The following is a 25,025-nucleotide window of genomic DNA, read 5'->3' on the forward strand; positions in this document are numbered from 1 at the left end:
ATGGCGGTGTGCGAGACACCAGTAATACCAAGGCGAATGTACGAGTCACCAGTTACACCAAAGGTTCAGTACGAGACACCAGATACACTAATGACGGTGAACGATACACGAGATACACCAAGAACGGGGAACGAGACATCAGATACATTAATGACGGTGAACGATACACGAGATATACCAAGAACGGGGAACGATACATCAGATACACTAATGACGGTGAACGATACACGAGATACACCAAGAACGGGGAACGAGACATCAGATACACTAATGACGGTGAACGATACACGAGATACACCAAGAACGAGGTACAAGACATCAGATACACTAATGACGGTGAACGGTACACGAGATACACCAAGAACGGGGAACGAGACATCAGATATACTAATGACGGTGAACGATACACGAGATACACCAAGAACGAGGTACAAGACATCAGATACACTTATGACGGTGAACGATACACGAGATACACCAAGAACGAGGTACAAGACATCAGATACACTAATGGCGTCGAACTAGACAACATATACATAAATGGCATCGTACGAGACACGAGATACACCAAGGATGGGGTACGAGACACAAGTTACACCAAGGGTGTGGTACGATTAGATACACTAATGGTGGTGTTCGATACACCATATTAACCAAGGGCGGGGTGTGATACACAAGATACACAAAGGGTGGGGTACAAGACACAATATACACCAAGGGTGCAGTACGAGACTCCAGATACACTAAGGGCGGGGGACGAGACACTAGAAACACCAAGGGCGATGTGGGAGACACAGATACACCAAGAGAGGTGTACGTGACACCAGATACACCAAGGGTGATGAACGAGATACCAGATACACTAATGGCAGTAGAGACACCAGATACACTAATGGCGGTGTATGAGATACCAGATACACGAATGACGGTGTACGAGACACCAGATACACTAATGGCGGTGTATAAGATACCAGATACACAAATGGCGGTGTACGAAACACTAGATATACCAAGGGCGAAGTACGATTCATCAGGTACACGAAATGCGGTGTACGAGACACCAAATACACTAATGGCGGTATACGAGATACCAGATACACTAATAGCGGTGTAGGTGACATCAGATACAACAAGGGCGGTGTACGAGATACTAGATACACTAATGGCGATAAACGAGATACCAGATACACAAATGGCGGTGTACGAAATAACATATAAAACAAGGGCGGTGTACGAGACACCAGATACACCAAGGGCGGTGTACGAGACACCAAATACAAAAAAGGCGGTGCACGAGACACCAGATCCACCAAGGGAGGTGAACGAGACACCAGATACACCAAGGGGATGAACGAGATACCAGATACACTAATGGCAGTAGAGACACCAGATACACTAATGGCAGTGTATGAGATACCAGATACACTAATGGCGGTGTATGAGATACCAGATACACGAATGACGGTGTACGAGACACCAGATACACTAATTGCGGTGTATGAGATACCAGATACACAAATGGCGGTGTACGAAACACTAGATATACCAAGGGCGAAGTACGATTCATCAGGTACACGAAATGCGGTGTACGAGACACCAAATACACTAATGGCGGTATACGAGATACCAGTTACACCAAGGGCGGTGTACGATACACCAGATACAAACATGGCGGTGTACAAGACACCAGATACACTAAGGGCGGTGAATGAGATACCAGATACACAAATGACGGTGAACGAGACACCAGATACACCAAGGGCGGTGTACGAGACATCAGATACACTAATGGCGGTTTACGAGACACCAGATACACTAATGGCGGTGTACGAGACACCAAATACACTAATGGCCGTGTACGAGACACCAGATACACTAATGGCGGTGTACAAGACACCAGATACACTAAGGGCGGTGAATGAGATACCAGATACACAAATGACGGTGAACGAGACACCAGATACACCAAGGGCGGTGTACGAGACACCAGATACACTAATGGCGGTTTTCGAGACACCAGATACACTAATGGCGGTGTACGAGACACCAAATACACTAATGGCCGTGTACGAGACACCAGATACACTAATGGCGGTGTACAAGACACCAGATACACTAATGGCGGTGTACGAGACACCAGATACACTAATGGCGGTGTACGAGACACCAGATACACTAATGGCGGTGGACGAGACACTAGACACAACAAGGGCGGTGTACAAGATACCAGAAACACTAATGGCGGTGTACGAGACACTAGATACACTAATGGCGGCGTTCTGATTGGGTATATTCTGCATGATTTAATTGGTATAATTCAAACAGGAACTCTAAAACCTTGTATTGTTGCTTGTTAGGACAGTAAAAAAGTTAAATTTACTTCTATATGTAAGGTTTGCTTCAATTTTCTCAATCATTTCGATCTACTTAAATTTTAACCGCACAACTCGTCACGTATATGTACATAATTATTCAATCAAGAACATGACATTAAGATATGGCTATTATGTGTCAATTTCTCGACACGGAGATAAGACGTCATATATCATGAATGATGTTGCTTTTAATGCTTGTTGTTGAAATATGTAGTTTTAACATTGAAACAAGTTGGTACTCAAAAGTAGGATGGGAAAATAATAACTTTGAGAACAACTTTAAAATGAATTGTAGTTAGTTCCCATCATTTTGGAAACAACAAATAATGTAAAAAAAAAGAAAATAATTTGATTATAAAAATATTGCATTTGTTTAAAGGCCTATTGACAATTAGAACTAAATAGTAAGAGAAAATAAATAAAGTGTGTATATAACTATCACAGAGTCTCAGATTATGTCTGATTAAATTCGAGAGCCACAGGATGCTTATCTAAACAAAAATGTTTGGAAAATACCAAGGAAATTCCTAACTCGACCACTGTCTCAGTATTTGATAATGAAGTAGATACTTGGCCGGAGCATAGAACCATGTAAGCAGTACATGGCAGTAGCCTGTTTCATCCAAAAGAGGAACCTCCGTGCTTTTTAATAACGAACTGGAGAAATAAAAAACATTTTTAAGTGAAATTTCAAAAGTCATTAAGTAAATTAATCTCCTGTTTCTAAAGTAAAGTAAATGAAAGCGTTTTCGAATGAAAGATTAGCAATGTTGTATAGTGAAATATCGCCAATTGAATAAGTCAATAGTGTAAAATTACCTACCTTTTATTCAGTTAAGTATAGTTTTTCTTTCACTTGAAATATTTCATGAAAATAACAGTATGATTTTTTTTTTTGCATTTGAAACCAACATTTCCTACAAAGGAAAATGGACGTCATTAATATATAAGCTACATATAGCTATACGCATTTAGTACTGGTTCAACCGAGATCAGATGATACCCGTCTAATGGTGCTTAACACCGAGCACGTCAAAGAATTAAAAGGTTTAATTGCGAAGAGCTTGGGTATCCAATCCGGATCGCTGAGTCTTCAAGTCTTCCAACGTCTCGATTTGATTGCAAATTGCTGTCACTTCTATCTCTTTGTTATGGTAGTTTTAATACACAGTATTGCTATTTTTCTTCTTTTGTGTTGTTATTATATGGTAACTAGTAGTAATAAAATATAAAAGAACTGTTTTTTGTTTCAGGGTTGCATCATCATCATCATCATCATCATCATCATCATCATCAATCAATCATCATCATCATCATCATCATCATCATCATCATCATCATCATCATCATCATCATCATCATCATCATCATGTGACTGTTAATGCTACTACTACTACTACTACTACTACTACTACTACTACTACTACTACTACTACTACTACTACTACTACTACTACTACTACCACTACCACTACCACTACCACTACCACTACCACTACTACTAACTACTACTACTACTACTACTACTACTACTACTACTACTACTACTACTACTACTACTACTACTACTACTACTACTACTACTACTACTACTACTACTACTACTACTACTACTACTACTACTACTACTACTACTACTACTACTACTACTACTACTACTACTACGAATACTACTACTACTTCTACTACTACGAATACTACTACTACTACTACGAATACTACTACTACTACTACGAATACTACTACTACTACTACTACTACTACTACTACTACTACGAATACTACTACTACTACTACGAATACTACTACTGCTACTACTACGAATACTACTACTTCTACGAATACTACTACTACTACTACTACTACTACTACGAATACTACTACTACTACGAATACTACTACTACTACGAATACTACTACTACTACGAATACTACTACTACGAATACTACTACTACGAATACTACTACTACGAATACTACTACTACTATTATATAAGCAATTAAACAAAACTTCATTTATGATGAAGATTGATGAATTATTGAGCCCGTAGAGGCAGCGCCTTAGTTCATATTATCCTTATTATGAGTACTATCAAAAGAAAATTGTTTGCTTAAGTGTAAGTTTGCAATATATTTCACATCGTTAACACAAAAAGTGAATATTTCACTCGTGGCTACGTCACTAGTGAAATATAGCTTTTGATGCTCAGTCGGTAAAATATATCACAATCTTACACAAAAATAAAAAAACTTACCCTCTATTAAAAAACACTTTTATGCATATAATAAACAAAATATTTGTTTAAGTGTAATGTCTCAAAACAATCACCTCGTGAACACCTGAAATAAATATTTCAATCGTGGCAACGCCACTCGTGGACTATTGCTTTAATTAAGATATCAATTGTTGAACTTAAATATGAACAACTGTTATCTGATATTTTGTCAGCAGTCACTGGTTTCCAGACTGGTTTTCAGACATCTTAGCAAAATTTGACTCATTCCAAGACAAAAAGGTTTAAAAAGTGCTAAAACGGTCCATCTTTGAGAGTGCAGATTAAAGGTTGACCATCTGGACTCGTCAAATATTTTTGTTTTTTTATCAAATCACTCTATGTTGGTTTAGCGTTTATGTCGTTTATTTTGTCTGATAAAGCGATACCATGCACCCTTTGGTAATAAATAGAAATCGCACTGTCAGGAATGTGCTCAAACTTCACAAAAATGTACACCAGCATAGGAATATCACGTGCCCGCATAGCATTTGTGCTCTCGCCTCGAAGGACAAGTTCACACTTAGAGGTCAATTGGTCACCACTCTGACAAAGCCAAATATGATAGGGGGATGGGGGTGGAGGCGGTCATTTGTGACGTTCCTGAAATATTTCTGTTTTGTAATCGAAATATATTATCTGAAGAAAAGTGCATTTGGTTTATGGTTAATATTACAAAAACGGTTTTGCAACTTGTTTTGTTTTGTAATTGACTTATTCAAGTCGGTCATCAACTATACACATCATTGTAATTGTCTGTAAATTTATATATATTGAAGGGCTACGACAAATCAAAAGGTCCTTTTCGTGTGTTTCCATACGGAGACCGGAACAGGAAAGAAAATCACTGGCGAAACATTGGAGATGACAGCACTGCAAGAGCTGTATGCGTCAGATCAATTTCGGACGAAGTGTTAAACATGGAAGAGGAGGAAGTAAAATATATTTTCATGGATAGCTTTGAGGCAAAGCCAACGAGATTTCCCGTTTTTTCTGCTTCAGATATATATCTCAATAAATCAATCAACACATAAATGATTTTGCAAACGAGGAGTCATAACTTAAAAGATAACATGAACTTTTCTCATTTCAATCAGCTGCATGCTTGTCTTAATAATATGGATAATAGCTGTTTTTATTTTTCCAGAAACATCATCAACATTCATGGCTCTGGCTAAGCGTTCTGTGAAATACTTTACATTTAACAAACTAGTCTAAACATTTAGAACGTATTGGAATAGAGCATGAAAATCTCGATTTACCTGAATTGTTTGTAATCATTATAAAAGGTCGAACAAATGACCTTAATGCAGTAGGGTTTGACAAGCAAAAACTACGATATTTAAATTATAAAAATGTAATGGAATTCCTATTTTCCGTAAATAACAACTAAAACACGAGTTACCTGGTGACAATCTTTCTTATGTTCGAAAGCATGCCGAAATGATTGATATTGTGAACATTGAAAAGAAGCGGTTCGATATGGTCTCTGCAGGAAGCAGTGCGAGACTAACAAGATCAAAATCAAGAGACGGACACACCGTTCGAAATAATGGGGATAACGAAAAAAAAATGAATTATCCAGAAACACTAGGATTGCGTGATGAACTCTTATTGAATAATATTTAAACTTGTTAAGATTTAAGAATGCCACGTAATGACAACGTCCATAGTTTTGGCATGGATAATGATGCGACAGTTTAAAGTGATATAAAGGAGTAATATAACTGCCAACTACCCAAAACAGGAGGTTTCCGAAGACAGTCACAATGTTGCATGATGATTAACAGGACAGAGTAAATGTCTGCACAATTGTGAAGAAATCAATTTTCAACTAGACAAAACTTTATTTTGTTAGGTTGCAAGAGGTTTATTAAAAAACACTTAAGTTCTTGTATTACTAACCGATTTATACTACAAAACAAGACTAGACAGCTTTTATTGAACTGAAAACCAATCAATAATTAATTCATTATAATGAAAAAAAAAGAATTGTGTACTTTAAGTGATCTTAGTTATAATGATTTTGAGATTTCAGTGATTGAACATATTCCATATTTAGTCCAAGGCATGTTGGATTCATCATCCTGTCGGTCGGTAATGCTTTCAGGTTGGCGATATCTTGCAATATGTTTGACGACAAACAACCACGTTTTCTATTATATGTATACACATATCACACATCGTATGCCAAACTACCACCACACTGTACTTGCAAGTTGCAATAAAACTGCAGTGTAAGATGAAAAAATACGTGTTATCAGTAAGTTTCACGAGAAATGTTTGATGCATATTTCAAAGATGAATATTTTTTATTTTACTGCTAAATGATTTCACGCGTTGTTTAGGTTTAATCTTACAATTCTTAATAATGTCTCCGTTTGACAGCGAACACTTTTCCATGCCGGTCATCCACTCCCTCCACTCAATTCTGCTGTTATGGCATCGTTTTCTGAGCGATACCATGTGCTTACGTGGCAAAATGTTCTGCCAATTAACATCCCGACAGTGTCTCATCATTTGTATATAAGCGCCAAGAGTCTCGTTAGCAGTTAATATTGATTTAATCATGTCCATAGGGGGATAGGGCTAAGAAAGCAAAATGTAAATGGGACTGAAGTAAAGATGTTGCGTTCTAGCACATTTAAATATACTTTTACAAAGAATTTGAATAAAATGTGAATAAATAAACATACGCATATTGTAATAAATTCAAGAAATGTCGGCATGCATAGCAGATCCAAGAATATTACTTACCTCTTGAGAGAACGAGCAAACTCTTGAGAGAACTTTCAAGATCTTAAGTTGACTTCCTATACATTGAGTAACATTGGTAGGAACATATGCACCTAGTGTTCTTGTCTTGAATCATAAATTTTATTATTCAAAAATTAATGGAGGGTTACACTTCTGACACGCCAAATTGGAAAGGAAGACGGGATAATTCCTCAAACCAGATCGGCTTCAGTCATTTAGTTGTTGTAACATGTGTCAGACGGCGAAAATATCAAATTGTTAAAACTGAGGTGTTCAAAAGCAGATACATTTAATATGTCATATTTAGACTGAAGTAATGATTACGCAAAAGGTCTGAAATATAGGACCATGTTTGATTGCTCAAATGGGTTAGGATATAAACGAGATATAAAATCATGACACCATCATCATCATCATCATCATCATCATCATCATCATCATCATCATCATCCTCATCATCCTCATCATCATCATCATCATCATCATCATCATCATCATCATCATCATCATCATCATCATCATCATCATCATCATCATCTTTATCATCGTAATGAACAACAGTAGCAATATCATCATTCTCGTCGTTGTCATTCTTAAAAGCATGAGCAAACTCTGAAGGATAACAATCAGCAATCTATAAAACAATCAGCAACAAGAACCATAACACAGTAGAAGAAACATTCACAGAAAGTCAATAGTTGACATGATCCTTACACGGTCTCTATAGATGGTTAAATTTAATTGGTTACGCAAGGACGATACACATCTAATCTGGTAAAATATCCAATTGACAGTGTTGACTGTATACATTTTAAATATTTTAACAAGCATCAAACCCACAAGAAGACAGATATAAATCTTACGTGCGTATTAAATGATAAATCTTGACCTTTTTCTAGTATCCTTTCCCTAATTTTGATAAAATTGGAGTCGTATGTATAATTTAAATATTCACACTCAGGGACAAACATATGGACATTCTTTCAAATGTTGAGTTTTCAATCTCTTGAATAAATATTGTTGAGTTTCGCTTTTTAAAAGTCGCAGATGTTGACGATCATTGCTTCGTGGTACCTACAGTTCAAGAGGATTGAACATCTTCATGTCTTAAACATGCCTCATTGTAATGTTTCAATATTGTATTTCCTTTTATTATGTTTAATTTATGTATGTCTTCTCTTGTAATGTTAAATGAAATACAGATTGTTTCGGAATATAGCATGTTATTGTTTCTGTCTGTTGTTGTTTGCGATTCAATTTCGACTCATTTTAAGGATACCTGCAGCACATGTAAAACATATATAGAATTTAAAAACAAGTTGTTTGAACATGTAAGTATATTGAAAAACATGAACGTGTATCAAACACAAAGAGGATAATGTCACACACATATTTCACCAAGATAACATTCCGGTACGGCAATAGCGGCCTCTGTTGTCTTGAAGTGACTACAGTTTACCTCAACTGCGTCTATCCAAGTCAAGTATCCGACTGACATCAGAGACTGCATGTGGTCTAGTGTGCTCATCCTGCCTGGGAACAGGCTTCTGCTAGCTGACTCAAACAACAACATATTGAATCTTGTTTACCTGCAAATTTCATGGCGTCTCAGGAGTTTTTGTATATTGTACCAGGTTTTGCAATAATATTGTAGTTTGTTCATTTAAATAATAACAAATAAAAATGTCAAACACTGGGTGTTTTCAAACGTTTATTTATCCATTGGCTGATATGATATTATAGTATTGCATACCTTAACTGAATTGTTCCTGCAAGCCATGGCAACTATTTGACCGACGGCAAATAGCTTTTTTTGAAGCGGGCAATAACAAGCGACATCAGATTTTATTATCACCCTAGCAATTGTATGATCTGGCCATTGAACATGTTAAGGCTCCAGAATTTAAGATAACTATATTAGCAGGTCGTTTACGACGGCCATAATGCCTCTTGGTCAATTAAATGCATGGTTTTGAAACTTCCGAATTATGTTAAGGTCCGTGTCAAGTTCTGTTATGTGCTCTTGTTGTAATCAGTTGCGTAGATTTAAGCAGCAGAAACTTTATATAGTAAAGCTAGGTAAATAGAAGACTTAAGTATTTCGTGCCCGTTGCCATCTTTTTTCGCTTTTCAAATTGTATTTTCCGTCATTTCCATTTTTCCTGAATAAAAGCGATAAGCAAGTATGGCTATACTAGATTGTCTAGGCTTCCGGCTTGCAATTACCTGCGAATTTCGCTTTTATGGTTTAATGACCAGATTTCAATACACCATCAAAATAAGTGGTCGGACAACATTGGTTACAGATTATGTTTGTTTGCGGTCACGTTTTGTTTCGACACATGAGTCGGGATACACTGATTATTTTGGAATTGTAATTTGCATTTTAAGGTTCAAATAATGAGGCGTTAATTAGTCTAAATATACAAAACAATGAGGTCTTTTCTCATAAAACCATTGTACATGACTTATTATCGTCACTGAGGTCACAGCTTGATTTAAATTAAGGTGAAATTATAAAATACAAAAGAAAAATACTTCTTACTGTAGAAATATTCACATCTTCTAAAAAGATGAAATGTATGAAGCGCTTAAAAACCTAAATATCAATGATATAAGTTAAATTTGCTGTCACATTAAATACAACACTTAAATTCTGCTATAACCTTTCACAATAAACTATGTAAATGATATGTTTAAGCAGAATGCTTAACAAAAGTCCTTAATATTGGATTGATTATGTGCGACCTTGACCGTATAATGTGCGACCTTGACCGCATAATGTGCGACCTTGACCGTATTAAGTGCGACCTTGACCGTATAATGTGCAACCATGACCGTATTATGTGTGACCTTGACAGTATTAAGTGCGATCTTGACCGTTAAAAGTGCGACCTTGACCGTATAATGTGCGACCTTGGCCGTATTATGTGCGACCTTGACCGTATAAAGTGCCGTATAAAAATTGCGACCTTCTTCAATAGATTACTATTTATCTTAACTCCAAACCGTGCTCTATTCATCGTTAGAGCATTCAAAAGCTAACTCTTATTCTGAAGTGTACCACGCTTTATCTGGTGTCTATATAACAGTAAACTACATCAAAATGACAAATTATTTGTTTGATGTTTTCTCTAAATGCAAGTATACGCGTATCATTATCATCGATTTTAGTGTATTTAAAGAACATCATATATAATTAGTTGTAACATAATGGAAGTATCTCAAGCTTTTTCCAGTGGTGCTGCCTATTTTCTTTATATTAAAAAGGTTCATATTTATGTACCTTAGAGTTGTATTAAAGATACTTTCAACCATTCATACCGAACATACAAATGGACCCATGACAGAACGAAGTGTAATGTATTTTAGAAGGGATTGATACACATATAAATTTCCCAAAGGCATGTATTACTCTTTAAATTGATGATTCTTCTACGGTTTCATATACATAATTAAATTCAAAATGATCTTAGTTTGGCATAGGCAATGCACGTTCATTCAAATAGAGTCATGAATGGTTGAAACATTGAAACCAATTTATTTCGCCAAAAAGGTATAAGATACATATATTTTTGTTCAAGAAACAACCAACGACTCATGACTTGGTGTTTTTACAGAGACAATGCAGTGACCCGTATGTGATTCACATTATTATGTTAAAATGCGATATTTTTAAACATTACCTAGATTTCGCTACCATACACCAAGTAATATTGTAAGTTCTGTCATCGTCAATATCGTATAACGATCCGCAGATGAGTTTAATAAAATAGTATAATTTACGTATGTGTGGTACTTCATTCAAATATATATGTTGTCAGATATTATTTAGTAAAATAATACAACTAAAATTAAATAAATATTAAACGTAAGTTTTATTTTTTCTGTACATGAATTGCTAAACCTAAACAATAGGGAATATGGCGCTTGCATAAAGCAGATGACGATACAATCAGCGCACCGTAAAACATACTTATCTATAAAATATATACTATTAAACGGTTTTGCAGAATGGCTTATCTTGATTTTCCTAAAGCTTAAACACACATAATATTTATAAAATAAACAAAAACAAATCTTTGTCATAGATATTCCATCTACGAATGTCTATTCAGAATAACCATAGAGTATCCTTTTAAGGTGTCCAGTTTATTGTAGGTAGAACGTAATAATTGGCACAGGTGTCTTAAAACGGCCCGAGACACTGAATAGTCCAGACAAAGACAATACGTTTGCTCTTCTGCAGCCAAACTAAGATACTCTTGAAGAACATTATCTGATTATATTTGTACGTACTGGTATGTAGTAAGTGTTGCGTGAACATATTATTATACAATGCAAACTACAGAGAGAAACCTAGTAGCAAAATATTTAACGAATAATTCGTTAAAGGGCGTAAGACAAGGGGTTGATATACACAAAACGTGAGAAACGCAATGTACAAAATTAACACAGACATACCGTAGACGGTCAAGGTATTGTCATTAAAGAATGGTGGGGTCTGGGCCTTGGACGATTAAAGAAACAGTTCACGAGACGTTAAAACAATTGTATGTATATTTTACACACAACACAATAAGCTTAGCAGTGTTTAGGTCTATGGAAAAATATGGACATCTTTTTCAACGTTAAGACCCTTAACACGAAGCCTCGATTAGTGGGCATATTAATTCTATATTGTTTCCGGACACAGTTCCATTAACATGTCTCATTTCAATGCACGTACGTCGCTCCTTGTTCTTTTCGAAACCGACATTGACGTACGCCGACACGAATGGGCGGAAGAGAAGATATCCAACACCTTTTCCCAAAATAGCGGAAACAAGAATCCAAATGTTTCTTGACACGATACATAGCACCATAAGATACAAGAGGGTAGTTGTCAACAGTTTGTTTAGTGTAGCAATTAAATGAAAACGACTTTCAGCCGCCTGTTGGTCATATTTTGACCTGAAATAAACATGAGATTTACTTGTACAGCATACCATGAAAACAAAAACAAACACAAATTTGTTTATATATGTTTGTTATCATTATTCGAATTAATGTACAAAATTTATATAAGCATTATGGTGAATCACTCCAAGATCTTGTTTTAATCATTCACTTCGTAAAAATATTTCCTTTTAACTGCATAAATTGAACATTGTTGATCGCTAAAAGAAAGCTTGTATTTTTCTGACAATAGTTTTCACTTTCGAAAAATGTTTTGTTCACACGACAATTATCAAGATTTACCTAAAAGTCTTCAGACTACGGTTGATTTTCCATTTGTGTTGAATCCAATAGGTAAATGTTTCATGCAACGTCACTAACACCAGAACGAACAACATCGACAGCACAACACCTGGAAGTGTTGATGTGATCATATGAGACTGCATACATAACTTACATTTTAATATTTGGCACTAAAGCATATGTTTCCTTCTTGTTTTATCAAAGTTCTGTAATAGGTCAGATATCTGTTTCTCGAAAATAAAGAGTATCCTACAAGAGATCAAGCTCACCACACATTTTGTATATGTAAGATTTGCGTATCAATCTCATCTGTCTGTGGTATGTGAGATTAAATGTTTCAAGTGTAAAACTAAGATTAGGAAATGTAATGAGATACCTGATCGTGCTATTCATCATTAGAGATAAATTTAAATATATGAACACAGGAATAGTCAATGTCGATAATAATTTCACATCGAAAGTTGCCTCCATATTGTTTATGTTTATGAAATTAGTTCAGAATTATGTATGACAATAAAATTACCTGCAGGGAAATTAAGCTGCAATCCTTTAATAATAAAATCTCCATGATTTTCTGTGCTGAAATACTGTCAAAAATATTTTAGCATTTAGAGCAAATGTAACAATCTTAATGATAAATAGAAACATGACAAGCTGTCAGCAATATAAGATTATTTCTGTTATAATGTTTAATAGCACAATGATAAAAGGTCATAGTCAAATTGACAACCAGCTTAAGACACACAATACGTTAACCACTACGACGCAAATATAGTTTAAAAAACATTAATACTTACTTTCTGAATATTTGGATTCATCTTATAATTTCCTTCAGGGCTGAGGTTATTCATGGTTAAATTTTCGTTTGACACTTCTCCCATGATTGTACGTTGCTATTCAAAGTGTTACGGTTGTAAACGTAAAAACAAACGTACAAGTGTTTTGCCGCCTTTTTAGCCTTGCCGAACATCAGCAGGTTTCGAAACAATCACTTTTCATTAGATACGCATAGAATCACTCTCTTTGTGCTTTATTCTTTCTAGTTCGCTTTATTCTTTACATTATTGCATTCGGCTGTTTTGCATTGGCCTTTAACTATATTTAAATCCTCGAACTAAGTGTTATTATCCTTTGTAATAAATTGGTCATAGATATCCGCTTCTCCACTCTAATTATTACTTAATACGGTAGTTATCCAAAGGCTTCAATCTGATTTTTTTTCCGTATAGACGGATTATAGTTTATAAAAGCAATTCATTTGAAATACTTATGACACAACAACCTATATCAAATGAAATCTTGGTGAAGCAGAGTGTGGTTTTCGGTTGAATTCACATCCAATACAAGTTTAAATTCGCTTAAAGAAGTATGATTATGTTTGTATTTAAAGTAGACATGACCATTCAATTGAATCAAAGGTATATCAAGCAAGTCGGTAGTATGCATACGATTATAAACTATACTATTCAATGTGCATGATCAAATGATTGCAAATTTCCATCTTTCAGCTATACGCTTCATCTTAAAATTATTTTGCACCGATGAGTAATCTGTCTATTTGAAGACAGAAAATAATTTAATGATGAATATCGTTAGCTAACATTATCATTACCCGAGCACGATCTCTCTTTAACTACCTCTGTCTCTGTCGCTGTACAACTAATACTACTACTACTACTACTACTGCTACTGCTACTGCTACTGCTACTGCTACTGCTACTACTACTACTACTCTTGCTACTTCTGCTACTACTACTACTACTACTACTACTACTACTACTACTACTACTACTACTACTACTACTACTACTACTACTACTACTACTACAACTACTACTACTACTACACTTCTGCTACTGCTGCTATTACTACTATTACTTTTTCTACTACTACTACTACTACTACTACTACTACTACTACTACTACTACTACTACTACTACTACTACTACACTATTACTGCTGCTGCTGCTGCTGCTACTACTACTACTTCTACTACTACTACTACTACTACTACTACTACTACTACTACGACTTCTACCGATGCCTTCCATTTATGCAATCAGAATAACAATATTTCTTATTTTCCTTATAAAAGAGGAACATACGTTTAAATTATCTCTTGCATATGAAATACTCATGTTTCACCTGTACATTTAATGTATAGTACATATTTGTGGTTTGCTTTATCGCTACATTCTGTAACAGACTACGCTACAGTAGGTTTTTTTTAAACAAAAATCAATTTATAAATCATCATCAATCATATAAAATCTATTTTGCTTAGCAAATTATTTAAACAACAGTACCAACTACAATGACACAAGCTTATTGTAACTATACCAACTTACTTTTGGATATATAGAGAATACTAGGTTAGTGCCGTAGATGGAGGAAGGTTATCTGGCAAGGCGGAGGATTTAATCGGGTGGGCCGATGACGAACCCGATAAATTCGGCAGCCGAGCCAGATACACTTTCTCAATCCACGACACTAACCTAGTACTATACTTATCCTGTTACTTTGTTTATTTAAACATTAAAAACTACCTTAAAATTATGAAGTACTTTTAAAAAATGGAGGACAACTGTTGTTCCCTGTTGACGTCACCACACACAGTATCCATGTTTAAATGCGCCCAAATATTTCTCAAAACTGTTCAATTTTATTCAATACGTTTATAGCCAATATATATGCAAAAAGCTACAGAAACATGCTCAGTAGCAAAATGTTTAACCAAAAACCTGTAAACCTGTAAACATAAACCAAAGTAATTGCATTTAAATACTTCAATATCAATTCAAATCATAAAAAGCTTTTAAAAGTGCATACACGTGGATCAGTCACCAAACATTATCTAATCATGTAAAAATTATTTCGCATGGTCAATGGATTTCATTTTGATATTAAAGAATGAAGAGTGTTGGGTGTTTAGAACTGCACCGGTTCCAGGATTTGACGTTTAAGTCTGCGAAATTTAGAGAGAACCTCCATGAGAATCAACATGCTAAGAGTGAGATTCAAGGGCATTCCCCCAAGAAAATTTTAACAATTTCTAGTCCGAAATGGTGCGGCGGGGGGGGGGGGTGGTTGGGGGGGTCCTTGGCTCCGATAGTACAAGAAATACAATACATGAAAGGAAAATAATTCCTTAATCAATGTATTTTCCATACAACCACATAATATGCCTACTTTTACCCGTCAGTGATTGAACAGCCTGTTTTCAATTAGAGTAAATATAAAAAAAAAATCAAAAAGCAACTTACCGCCAACTGTAGAAATCTTCACATAATTATTTTAAGATGAAATCACTCTGGTATGTAGCGCTTAAATACTGCAAAAAAAGAAATAGCTTTGATGTGCTATCAACATGCTTGATGAACATCGCTAATGTCATGCACAAGTTTTACAAAGGCAAACATTTCGTTTGTCACAGAGTGCATTGCTAAATAAAATACTTACATTCCGAAATAACCCATGACGACGTACGATGTATGTTCGTTTCAAGCCGAATGTTAGGGTAAAGAGCTTAATTTGGAGTGGTTAATGAACGACAACGGTTGATATTTCAAAACTGTAAAAATGAATGCGGCCTCCTTGATAAGATTATTATGCATCTTAACTCCAATCTTACATATATATACAGCTAAACAGTATAACAATGCCAGACTATTTGTTAAACAATTTCTCAAAACAAAAATGAAAGCACTTTATAATCATCAATGTTAGTGTATAAAAAGATAATCAGAGCAATTACATTATTAGTTGTTACTTAGTGTTTAAATTTCAGGCTTAGTCAGTGATCATCTCAATGCTTGAATTGATCTAAAGTAGGGATAAGATTAGTTTCATGAGCCGATCTTTATAACATACCTTGTGCTCGTGCATCATGTGACCATACATTATCTTGCTGTGCAACATATTTCCACGCCCCATGTTCCCGTGCTCCATGCTTTCAGTTTTAAAATCCAATTGAACGGTTATCATGTGCTCATGTTCTGTATGTGTCATATTCTCTGTATGTGTCATATTCTCGTGCATCATTTGAGCGTGCCCCACTTGCATTTTCTCGTGCTGAGTAGTTTTCCTATTTGAATTTTATGATCGATATTTTTCAATCTAATGAGGGTTCACGAGTGTATATTTTTCCGTTTGTCTACATGTGATATTTCCATTCGTTACCTAAACTGCCTTATGCGTTTTTATATTTTAATGCCTTATTTTGGCTGGAATATCGAGTTCCATAAATGTTCCATACAAATTTCATAGTAGTTTATTGTTTATGCTATTCTAAACAAAATCCTCTGTTAATACATTGTTAACTTATACGATCAAGGCAAATGCTTTTTCTTCTCCCATGTTTGTGTACACTTTTTATCGCGCAATCCTGTGGCGATATGCGTATCAAAAATTAAAATAAAACTGTCCAATCTCGATCCCATTACTGCACAATATGAATGCAAACGTTGATATGCATGTGATGCATACGTCTTAAGGAACAATGGATTATTTATATAAGATAATTCAACCAAATATGCTTCCCTTTATATGCACGGACTAGGAAGGTTCTTGCTCGTTATCGAAATGCAAAAATAAATAATATCATATAATCACAACGAAAATTATCACGGAATGTAAAGTTATCCACGTTGATTAAGCTATCGTACAGTAAAATGTTTGTAAGTTTGTTCATTGTTAATATTAAGCAGAAATTTTACAATTTTAATTTCTTACATCATACTTGAAACACAGGCGTAAGATGTTTGTTTATCTATATTAAACGACTGGTGAGTGCTAAACGATTTACAGTGATCAGCTGTCGTCTCAAAAGGGTGAAATATGGTGCTTTCTGCACCGTTTGTTTCAAATTAAACACGCTATCCTTCACAAGAACCATTGATTTCGATATTTATTCATCCTTTTCGGTAAATTAAACCAATTGTATTAATTGTGGTATATCTTATTTAGAAGTAAGAGTGCATCTTTAAAAATAATCTTCACAAGTCGGTTTATTTGCAGCAACTATGAAGTGACTCCCTTGTGATAATCACTTTTACGACCAAATGAAGAGGATTTAAAATTTAACTTTACCTCAATTTAGATACCACCCACCAAGTAAATAATGTAGTGTAACTGAAGTCCAAGTCAACATCGTATTATTAACACCCGATTGATCAAGATTAAAGCGGCTGGGATATCCATTAATGAAAGTTCAAATATATGTTTCGGATTTATTACAAATCGATTTTCAGAGAAGTATATTGATTGTATATAAATAATTGAAGCTAGCTTATATTTTAAGGCAGCCTTCGTCTGCATATGAGTTGTTCTGAAAACTAACCAGACTCAAAACTGACGCACATTTAAGGCAGGTGACGATCAAACAGTGCACGTAAAGTAAGCTAATACTGATTAGCGGTTTCGCTATGCTATGAATTACCTGATAGTGTTATGCTACATTGGGGCTAAATGTAAATAAATGAAGCAACACATACAGGAATAGTCAATGTCGAGAATAATTTTACATCGAATTTACGCTCCATAGTGTTTGCGAGTATAACACTGGTATAATTTGAATTTAAGTTTTTTTATTGTGACCAGTTTAATTAGAATTTGCCCTGGGAATGGAATTAACTGCATGTGAATTAGTCTGCAACCCTCTACAGATGAAATCGCCATGGGTTTCCGTGCGGATATACTGTCAAAGATACTTCAGCGTCCGTAGCAAAGTCAACAATCTTTAATCTTAACAGTACTTCGTGTATCTATGTAAAGTTTGAAGGCCAGACAAAAACAGCATTGTTTAGACTTATAAACTTTTGATATTAATAATGATATAAAGTGATAAGCCAAGCGGTCAGCAGTAACAAGAAACATGTTCTTATGTTGAATGGCACAATGATAAAAGGTCAAAGTCAAATGGACAGTCTTCTACCAACACACAATAACTTAAATGCACATTAAACATTGCATACTTTCTTTCTGAATATTTTAATCCAACTTATGATTATTGTCAGTGTTTAGATGGGTCATTGTGAAATACAATTCTCATGTACGTGTATGTTGACGTTTAGAGGGTAGTGGTTTTAAATGTGAGAACAAGCGTGCCTTTAACTTGCCGCATTCTTAATTTTTCCTAGAGTGACCGGTCGACTTTCCACAAATGTTGCTCGTTCAATGCGCATTGATTATGGACGCTCACTCTCTGTGCGTTTTTAGTTTTGCTTTGTTATTATATTAATTATCGCATTCGACTGTTTTACATCGGTTTTGAATTTCCTCGGACTGAGTAATATTATCTTAAGTCTTAAATTGGACGTCATTATTTGTTGCTTTTTTATTATAAGTCGGAAGTTTCTTTTTAACTTCTTTACTCAATTAGTTTGGAGTATTACGTTGGTCGGGCGATTATAGGCTATATTACTTGAGTATGACCTCGATCAATCGTTTCGTTTTTAGATTGTATTAGATTGTATACCACCTTTGACGTCTTATTGCACATGTTATTTCGTTTTTATTACTTTTTTCTTTCCTTTAAAGCCCCCAAGTAAATTATGTTGCTGTTTCTACAATGTTTTGTGTATTGATGTTGATTAAGTTGCATCTTAAATGTATTTTTCAGTGAATAACAGATATATGTTGTTGTATAAATACAGTTTCGTTTGTCATAAGAAGCACCGTTTGTGAACGGATTCGATTTACCGGTCTCTGTCAAAAATCCATATATGGAATATCTCGCGCGTAGGAATATGTTACGTACCTTTGTACAAGTCAGCAATCACAGAATTCACTGTACTGAGCTAAATAACAAGAAAATATTTTATATATCAGCAAAACAAATAAATTACTCGAAAATGCTTATTATTATTATTCGAAAATAATAATTAATTGTCACAGCACAAAAAAAATAACAAATATAACGTTAATATATTTTAACACAAGGTTGGAAGTGAATGTTGACGATTTGACGATCATAACATGCAGAGACAAGGGAAGATCGTTAGTCAATCTCTATTACTATGTGATTCTGTCTTTTTTGTTTTGGTAATCAGCTCATGTTGACGGTAAAGTGAATTTTTGTCTTATTCGAATTAGCTACCAGTTGTGTAAATTATAGATAGATTGGAAGTGTTCTCATCTGTGAAAATGATCCTCGTGATTATCTTCAATGTTGTTTGAATATCATGTTCATGGATATTTAACTGCTGCTGGTGGCGTGAGAAAAAATAGTCAAAATGTCATGCTATGCATGTAAATCAGACAGGTTTTTTCAGTTATTTTTGTCACGCTATTTCAAGCGATGCGAAAGTAATTCCTTGATTACACACCTTTTAATACGGGATCAGAAAACGACAGTTAAGTGATACGGATTTTTTTTCAAAAGTATAGCTGTATTTTTGCTGTTGAATATAGAAAAAGAAACTAATAGTTATACCATAAAATGCAATAAGGTGATGCAAGAAATAAGTATTTGTTATTTGTCGCTGGATACACTTTATTTAACTATTTAAATAGCCTGATATGATTGTTTTTAACATGCATGAATATGTGTTTATAAAAACTGAAACACAAACAGTGAATTGGTTTGTGTCTGGGTCGGTAATTATAAAGCCTCTGAAGCATTTCCTAGATTAAGTCAATTATCTAATTCAAATATACCACTGTAAATAGTTTTTGTTTGTTTTAAGAAAATTAGCGGCGTTTTATGGTTAGTGACATGCTTCAGATGCCTTCGATTTATGCAATCATTATTATAATATCTAAAATCGTCTTTACAAATTAGATGCATATACCTAACGTATATCTGGCAAATGCAGTTGACTACAGAGTAATATCATGGATGTTTAACTTATATAATTAAGATTAATAGTTAAGTGTTCATCTCGGTGGTTTGCCTGATAGCTACATTGAGTAACAGACTACGCTATAAGTAGTTATTTCAAAACTGATATAAAACCATATAGCAAACACATTTAAACAACAATACCAGCTACTATGAAAAAGTTAATTGATTTTCGACGGTCTAACAAGTAGCTAGATATATATCATATCTACTGTGGTAATCTGTGTCAACATATTTTTCAAGTGTTACTGTGCATTATTGTGGAATATGCAGCTTACTTTGCTGTCTGAAATGTAAGTGTTTATGACAAACATGGGTAGACTTGGCATTTTTAAACAATAATATAAACACATTAAACGTATCACGTTCGAACAATATATTTCAAGTTTAACAAAGTTAACATGTACATCTTCAACCAAAGTGACAAGGTTTTTTATTGCTCTTGTATGCAAGCAACTGATATTTTACCCCGTTATAACTTACTGACATTTGTAAAAAACACTTCAGGCAAAGGCAATCTTTGTCAATGTGTTCCACATTTGTTTCCTTTCAATGTTTTACCAAATTCATTTCCTCACGTTTCCCTATTTCATTGCAATCATGCTTGCTTCTTCTCATGGCAAAGCAGGCACTTACAGCAGGACGTAGGAGTAAGTAGCCTACTCCAGCGCCAATTACAGCAGAAACCAGCATCCACACGTTCATTGTCATGACACACAGCATCAGAAGATAGCCGACGGTCACCGATAGCATCTTGTGTAGTGAAGCAGTAATACGAGCAATGTTGTCCCAAAAGGAAGTGAATTGTCTTGATCTGCAAATTTGAAAGGCAAACAGCTTATGATTGTAATATATGGCTGCAATTTCCTATGAAAAAAAACTGTAATTTTGAATAGCATTACGTTTATTAAATCATTTTTCCTATTTTTTTTCATGTCATGTTTAGGTCGCGAGTATAAAACTTGTTGAAATTTGAATAAAACAGGATGGAATTAAACCATTTAAGTACTGAAGGGATCTACACGCTCGTCTCCATACTTACTTCCCTTTAACTTGAGTGTGGTCTGATCCATTTCTCTGTCGAATGTAAAGCCAATGTTTGAATCCCTCTAGAAAGGCTGCCAGTAAAATCACGACTAGCATAGCTCCTACTATACCTGCAACGTCACATAGGGGGTATGAAATGCAGATTAAGCAACACAACAAGACAAACAAGATACCTGAGACAAATACTCAATACATTACTCAATAATGTGCAAAGTTGGTTCGTATCAGCAACGGCTTCGGCTTGCAGTTACTTCCGAATTTCGATTCTTAGGAAGAATTTAATTCAAAATCAGTCCTCGGACAACATTTATTAAATATCCAGCTCTTGTAATTTGTGTTTACGTTTGGTTTAAGCCCATGGATAGGGTAAAAATAATCTTCTTTTTTACTTTTAATTATTTAAGGATAGGTCGCATTTGATCTTGTTTTGACGCAGTACGACACGCGAGCAAATTCCATGCACTACTGCGTTCAAAAAAACAATAAAATTGCGATCAATAATTATATTGACATTTCTAAAGAAATATTCAGTGTGATTAAACAATAGTAGTATCTTCTGCAATCAACCATTTGGTCTCAAAGAAATGCAACCGACAAGATACGTTTGTATAAAAAAGCTGATTATTGTATCATTGAATAATAACCCCCCGCTTATCTTATCGAAGCTCAATATTGAAGTAAACAATGACGTCATAACCCCTGGAGTGTTAAACAATAAAGATGTCAAGTTTTATATGTACAAAGGACTAGGCGAATGTAAATATATTATTTTACGCGTAAACGTATACGTTAAGATATACAATAAATATGATTTGTTTCATTATTAAAGCAAATAAATACTTGAAATTATTTAAAATTAAATTATTTTAAATTTAAATATACGTGAATGAGTTTTACTTTTTCAAATAACAAAATAACCTGACTATCTAAATGTTTACATTTCACTAAATTGACCCGTTTTTTAATAATCATAAAATCCAACTTACCGCCAACAGTGGAAATCTTCACATCTTTTAAGATGAAATCGCTCTGATATGAAGCGCTAAAAACCTGTAAGTATCAAATGTAATAACTTCAATTAACTGTCAACTTGGTTGTGAAACATCGCTTATTTCATGCATGATTGTTAGTTTAGAAAACAAAACATTGACTTCCATTTTGATATAGAGAGATTTATTAAATAAAATATTAAAATTCAAACTTTAACGATATTCGATGTTTCAAGTACGGAGGTGGGCTTACGGAAAACTTAGAGATTTGAAGCTGTTAATTTGCGATTACTGTTATTCAGAACCGTATATTAAAATAAACGCACTCTCCTTGATTACATCACATCTTAACTCCCAAATATACCCATTTTGTTATCAAAATTAATTCCGCTCGTCTCTTAATAGCTCTTAAAATATCACATTTAAATTCATTGATGTCTTACGTTTTCATCAATGTATTAAATGTATAATCATAAAATAATAGCAATTATCTAATTAATTATGACCTTATGGAATAACTCAAGCTTGACGAAAACAGAACGTAGCCTTAATAATTAAATGCATCTACGGGTAGAAATAAATCAGTTTAATAAGTAAACCTTTATGTGTCCATGTTTTATCCCTGTAGGAGCCATATGACTGCTCACCATTTTCCAGTGCTTACCATGTTCCCGTGCGCCATATGTCCATGTTTTATCCCACCAGGAGCCATGTGACCGCTTATCATGTTCCTGTACGACATGTGTCCATGTTTTATCCATCCGGGAGACATGTGACCGCTTACCATGTTGCCGTGCGCCATATTTCCATGTTTTATCCCACCAGGAGCCATGTGACCGCTTTCCATGTTCACGCGCGCCATGTGTCCATGTTTTATCCCTTGAGTATCCAAATGACCGCTTACCATGTTCCCGTGGGCCATGTGTCCATGTTTTATTCCTCCAGGTGTCATGTGGCCGCTTTCAATGTTCTCGTGCGACATGTGTCCATGTTTTATCCCTTGAGGAGCCAAATGAACGCTTACCATGTTACCGTGCGCCATGTTTTATCCCTCCAGGAGCCATGTGACCGCTTACCATGTTCCCGTGCGCCATGTGTCCATGTTTTATCCACCAGGAGCCATGTGACCGCTCATCATGTTCCTGTGCGACATGTGTCCATGTTTTATCCATCCAGGAGAAATGTGACCGCTTACCGTGTTCTCGTGCGGTATGTGTCCATGTTTAATCCCGTGAGGAGCTAAATGAACGCATTCCATTTTCCCGTGCGCCATGTGTCCATGTTTTATCCCTTAAGGAGCCAAATGACCGCTAACCATGTTCCCGCGCGCAACATGTCCATGTGTTATCCCTTCAGGAGCCAAATGACCGCTTACCATGTTCCTGTGTCTATGTTTTATCCCTCCAGGGGTCATGTGACCGCTTACCATGTTCCAGTGCGCCACGTTCCATGTTTAATCCCTCCAGGTGTCATGTGACCGCTTACCATGTTCCCGTGCGTCATGTGTCCATGTTTAATCCCTCCAGGAGTCATGTGACCGCTTACCGTGTTCCCGTGCTTCATGTGTAAATGTTTTATCCCTCCAGGAGTCATGTGACCGCTAATCATGTTCCCGTGCGCTATGTGACCATGTTTTATCTCTCCAGGAGTCATCTATCCGCTTACCATGTTCCCGTGCGTCATGTGTTCATGTTTTATCTCTCAAGTAGCCAGGTGGCCGCTTACCATGTTCACGTGCGCACAATGTTTCCGTGCGCCATGTGTCCATGTTTTATCCCTCCAGGAGGCATGTGACCGCTTACCATGCTCCCGTGCGCCATGTGTCCATGTTTTATCCCTCTAGAAGTTATGTGACCGCTTACCATGTTGCCGTGCGTCAAGTGTCCGCTTACCATGTTCCCGTCCGCCACGTGTCCATGTTTTATCCCTCTAAGAGTAATGTGACCGCTTACCATGTTGCCGTGCGTCATGTGTCCGCTTACCATTTTCCCGTGCGCCATGTGTCCATGTTTTATCCCTCCATGGGTCATGTGGCCGCTTTCCATGTTCCCATGCGCCCTGTGTTCATGTGTTATCCCTCGAGGAGTCATGTGACCGCTTTCCATGTTTCCGTGCGCCATGTGACCATGTGTTATTCCTCCAGGAGTCATGTGACCGTTGGCCGTGTGTAAGTGTCCTGTGTGTGTCATGTTCTCGTACATCATCTCCCGTGCTGCTCAATATATTGTTACTTAGATGTTTTCTGATCGTTTGCTTATATCAATATGATTAAATATAGTGATAGTTCACGTTGGTATATCATTCTTCAATTTGTCTATATGTGATATCTCCCTTCATTACCTGAACTACCCTATGCGTTATTTACCCTAATGTCTTATTTTACGCTCCATTTCGTGAATATGGCAATGAGTACCAAATATCTATTTTTTGTTATTCATTAAAACAAAATATCCTTGTTATAACATTGTTTACTTAACTTGAAATTATTAAGGCATATATCCT

General features: G+C 35.5%; 3 protein-coding genes across 4 annotated transcripts; 1 reads left to right on the forward strand and 2 right to left on the reverse strand.

Moving 5' to 3' along the window:
* LOC128215399 (uncharacterized) lies at window positions 1-2,283 on the forward strand. Its single transcript, XM_052922086.1, has 3 exons — window positions 1-488; window positions 679-1,078; window positions 1,225-2,283. Exons 1-3 carry the CDS (start codon window positions 1-3, stop codon window positions 2,281-2,283), a joined length of 1,947 nt encoding a protein of 648 aa, XP_052778046.1.
* Window positions 2,284-11,951: 9,668 nt separating this feature from the next.
* On the reverse strand, window positions 11,952-13,943 carry LOC128213756 (uncharacterized). Of its 2 annotated transcripts, none has more exons than XM_052919800.1 (4): window positions 13,444-13,943; window positions 13,170-13,185; window positions 12,647-12,755; window positions 11,952-12,358 (listed from the first exon to the last, which is right to left on the reverse strand). In XM_052919800.1, the coding sequence occupies exons 1-4, from the start codon at window positions 13,525-13,527 to the stop codon at window positions 12,046-12,048; spliced, it is 522 nt and encodes a 173-aa protein (XP_052775760.1). In that variant the 5' UTR covers window positions 13,528-13,943; the 3' UTR covers window positions 11,952-12,045. The 2 variants fall into 2 exon arrangements, with proteins under 2 accessions (XP_052775760.1, XP_052775759.1); XM_052919799.1 differs by having other exon boundaries at window positions 13,170-13,233.
* A 6,861-nt stretch (window positions 13,944-20,804) lies between these two features.
* LOC128213757 (uncharacterized) lies at window positions 20,805-25,025 on the reverse strand. Its single transcript, XM_052919801.1, has 4 exons — window positions 24,506-25,025; window positions 22,521-22,584; window positions 21,530-21,644; window positions 20,805-21,301 (listed from the first exon to the last, which is right to left on the reverse strand). Exons 1-4 carry the CDS (start codon window positions 24,725-24,727, stop codon window positions 21,037-21,039), a joined length of 666 nt encoding a protein of 221 aa, XP_052775761.1. The 5' UTR covers window positions 24,728-25,025; the 3' UTR covers window positions 20,805-21,036.

This window comes from Mya arenaria, chromosome 13 (assembly GCF_026914265.1).
Source record: "Mya arenaria isolate MELC-2E11 chromosome 13, ASM2691426v1".
NCBI lineage: Eukaryota > Metazoa > Mollusca > Bivalvia > Myida > Myidae > Mya > Mya arenaria.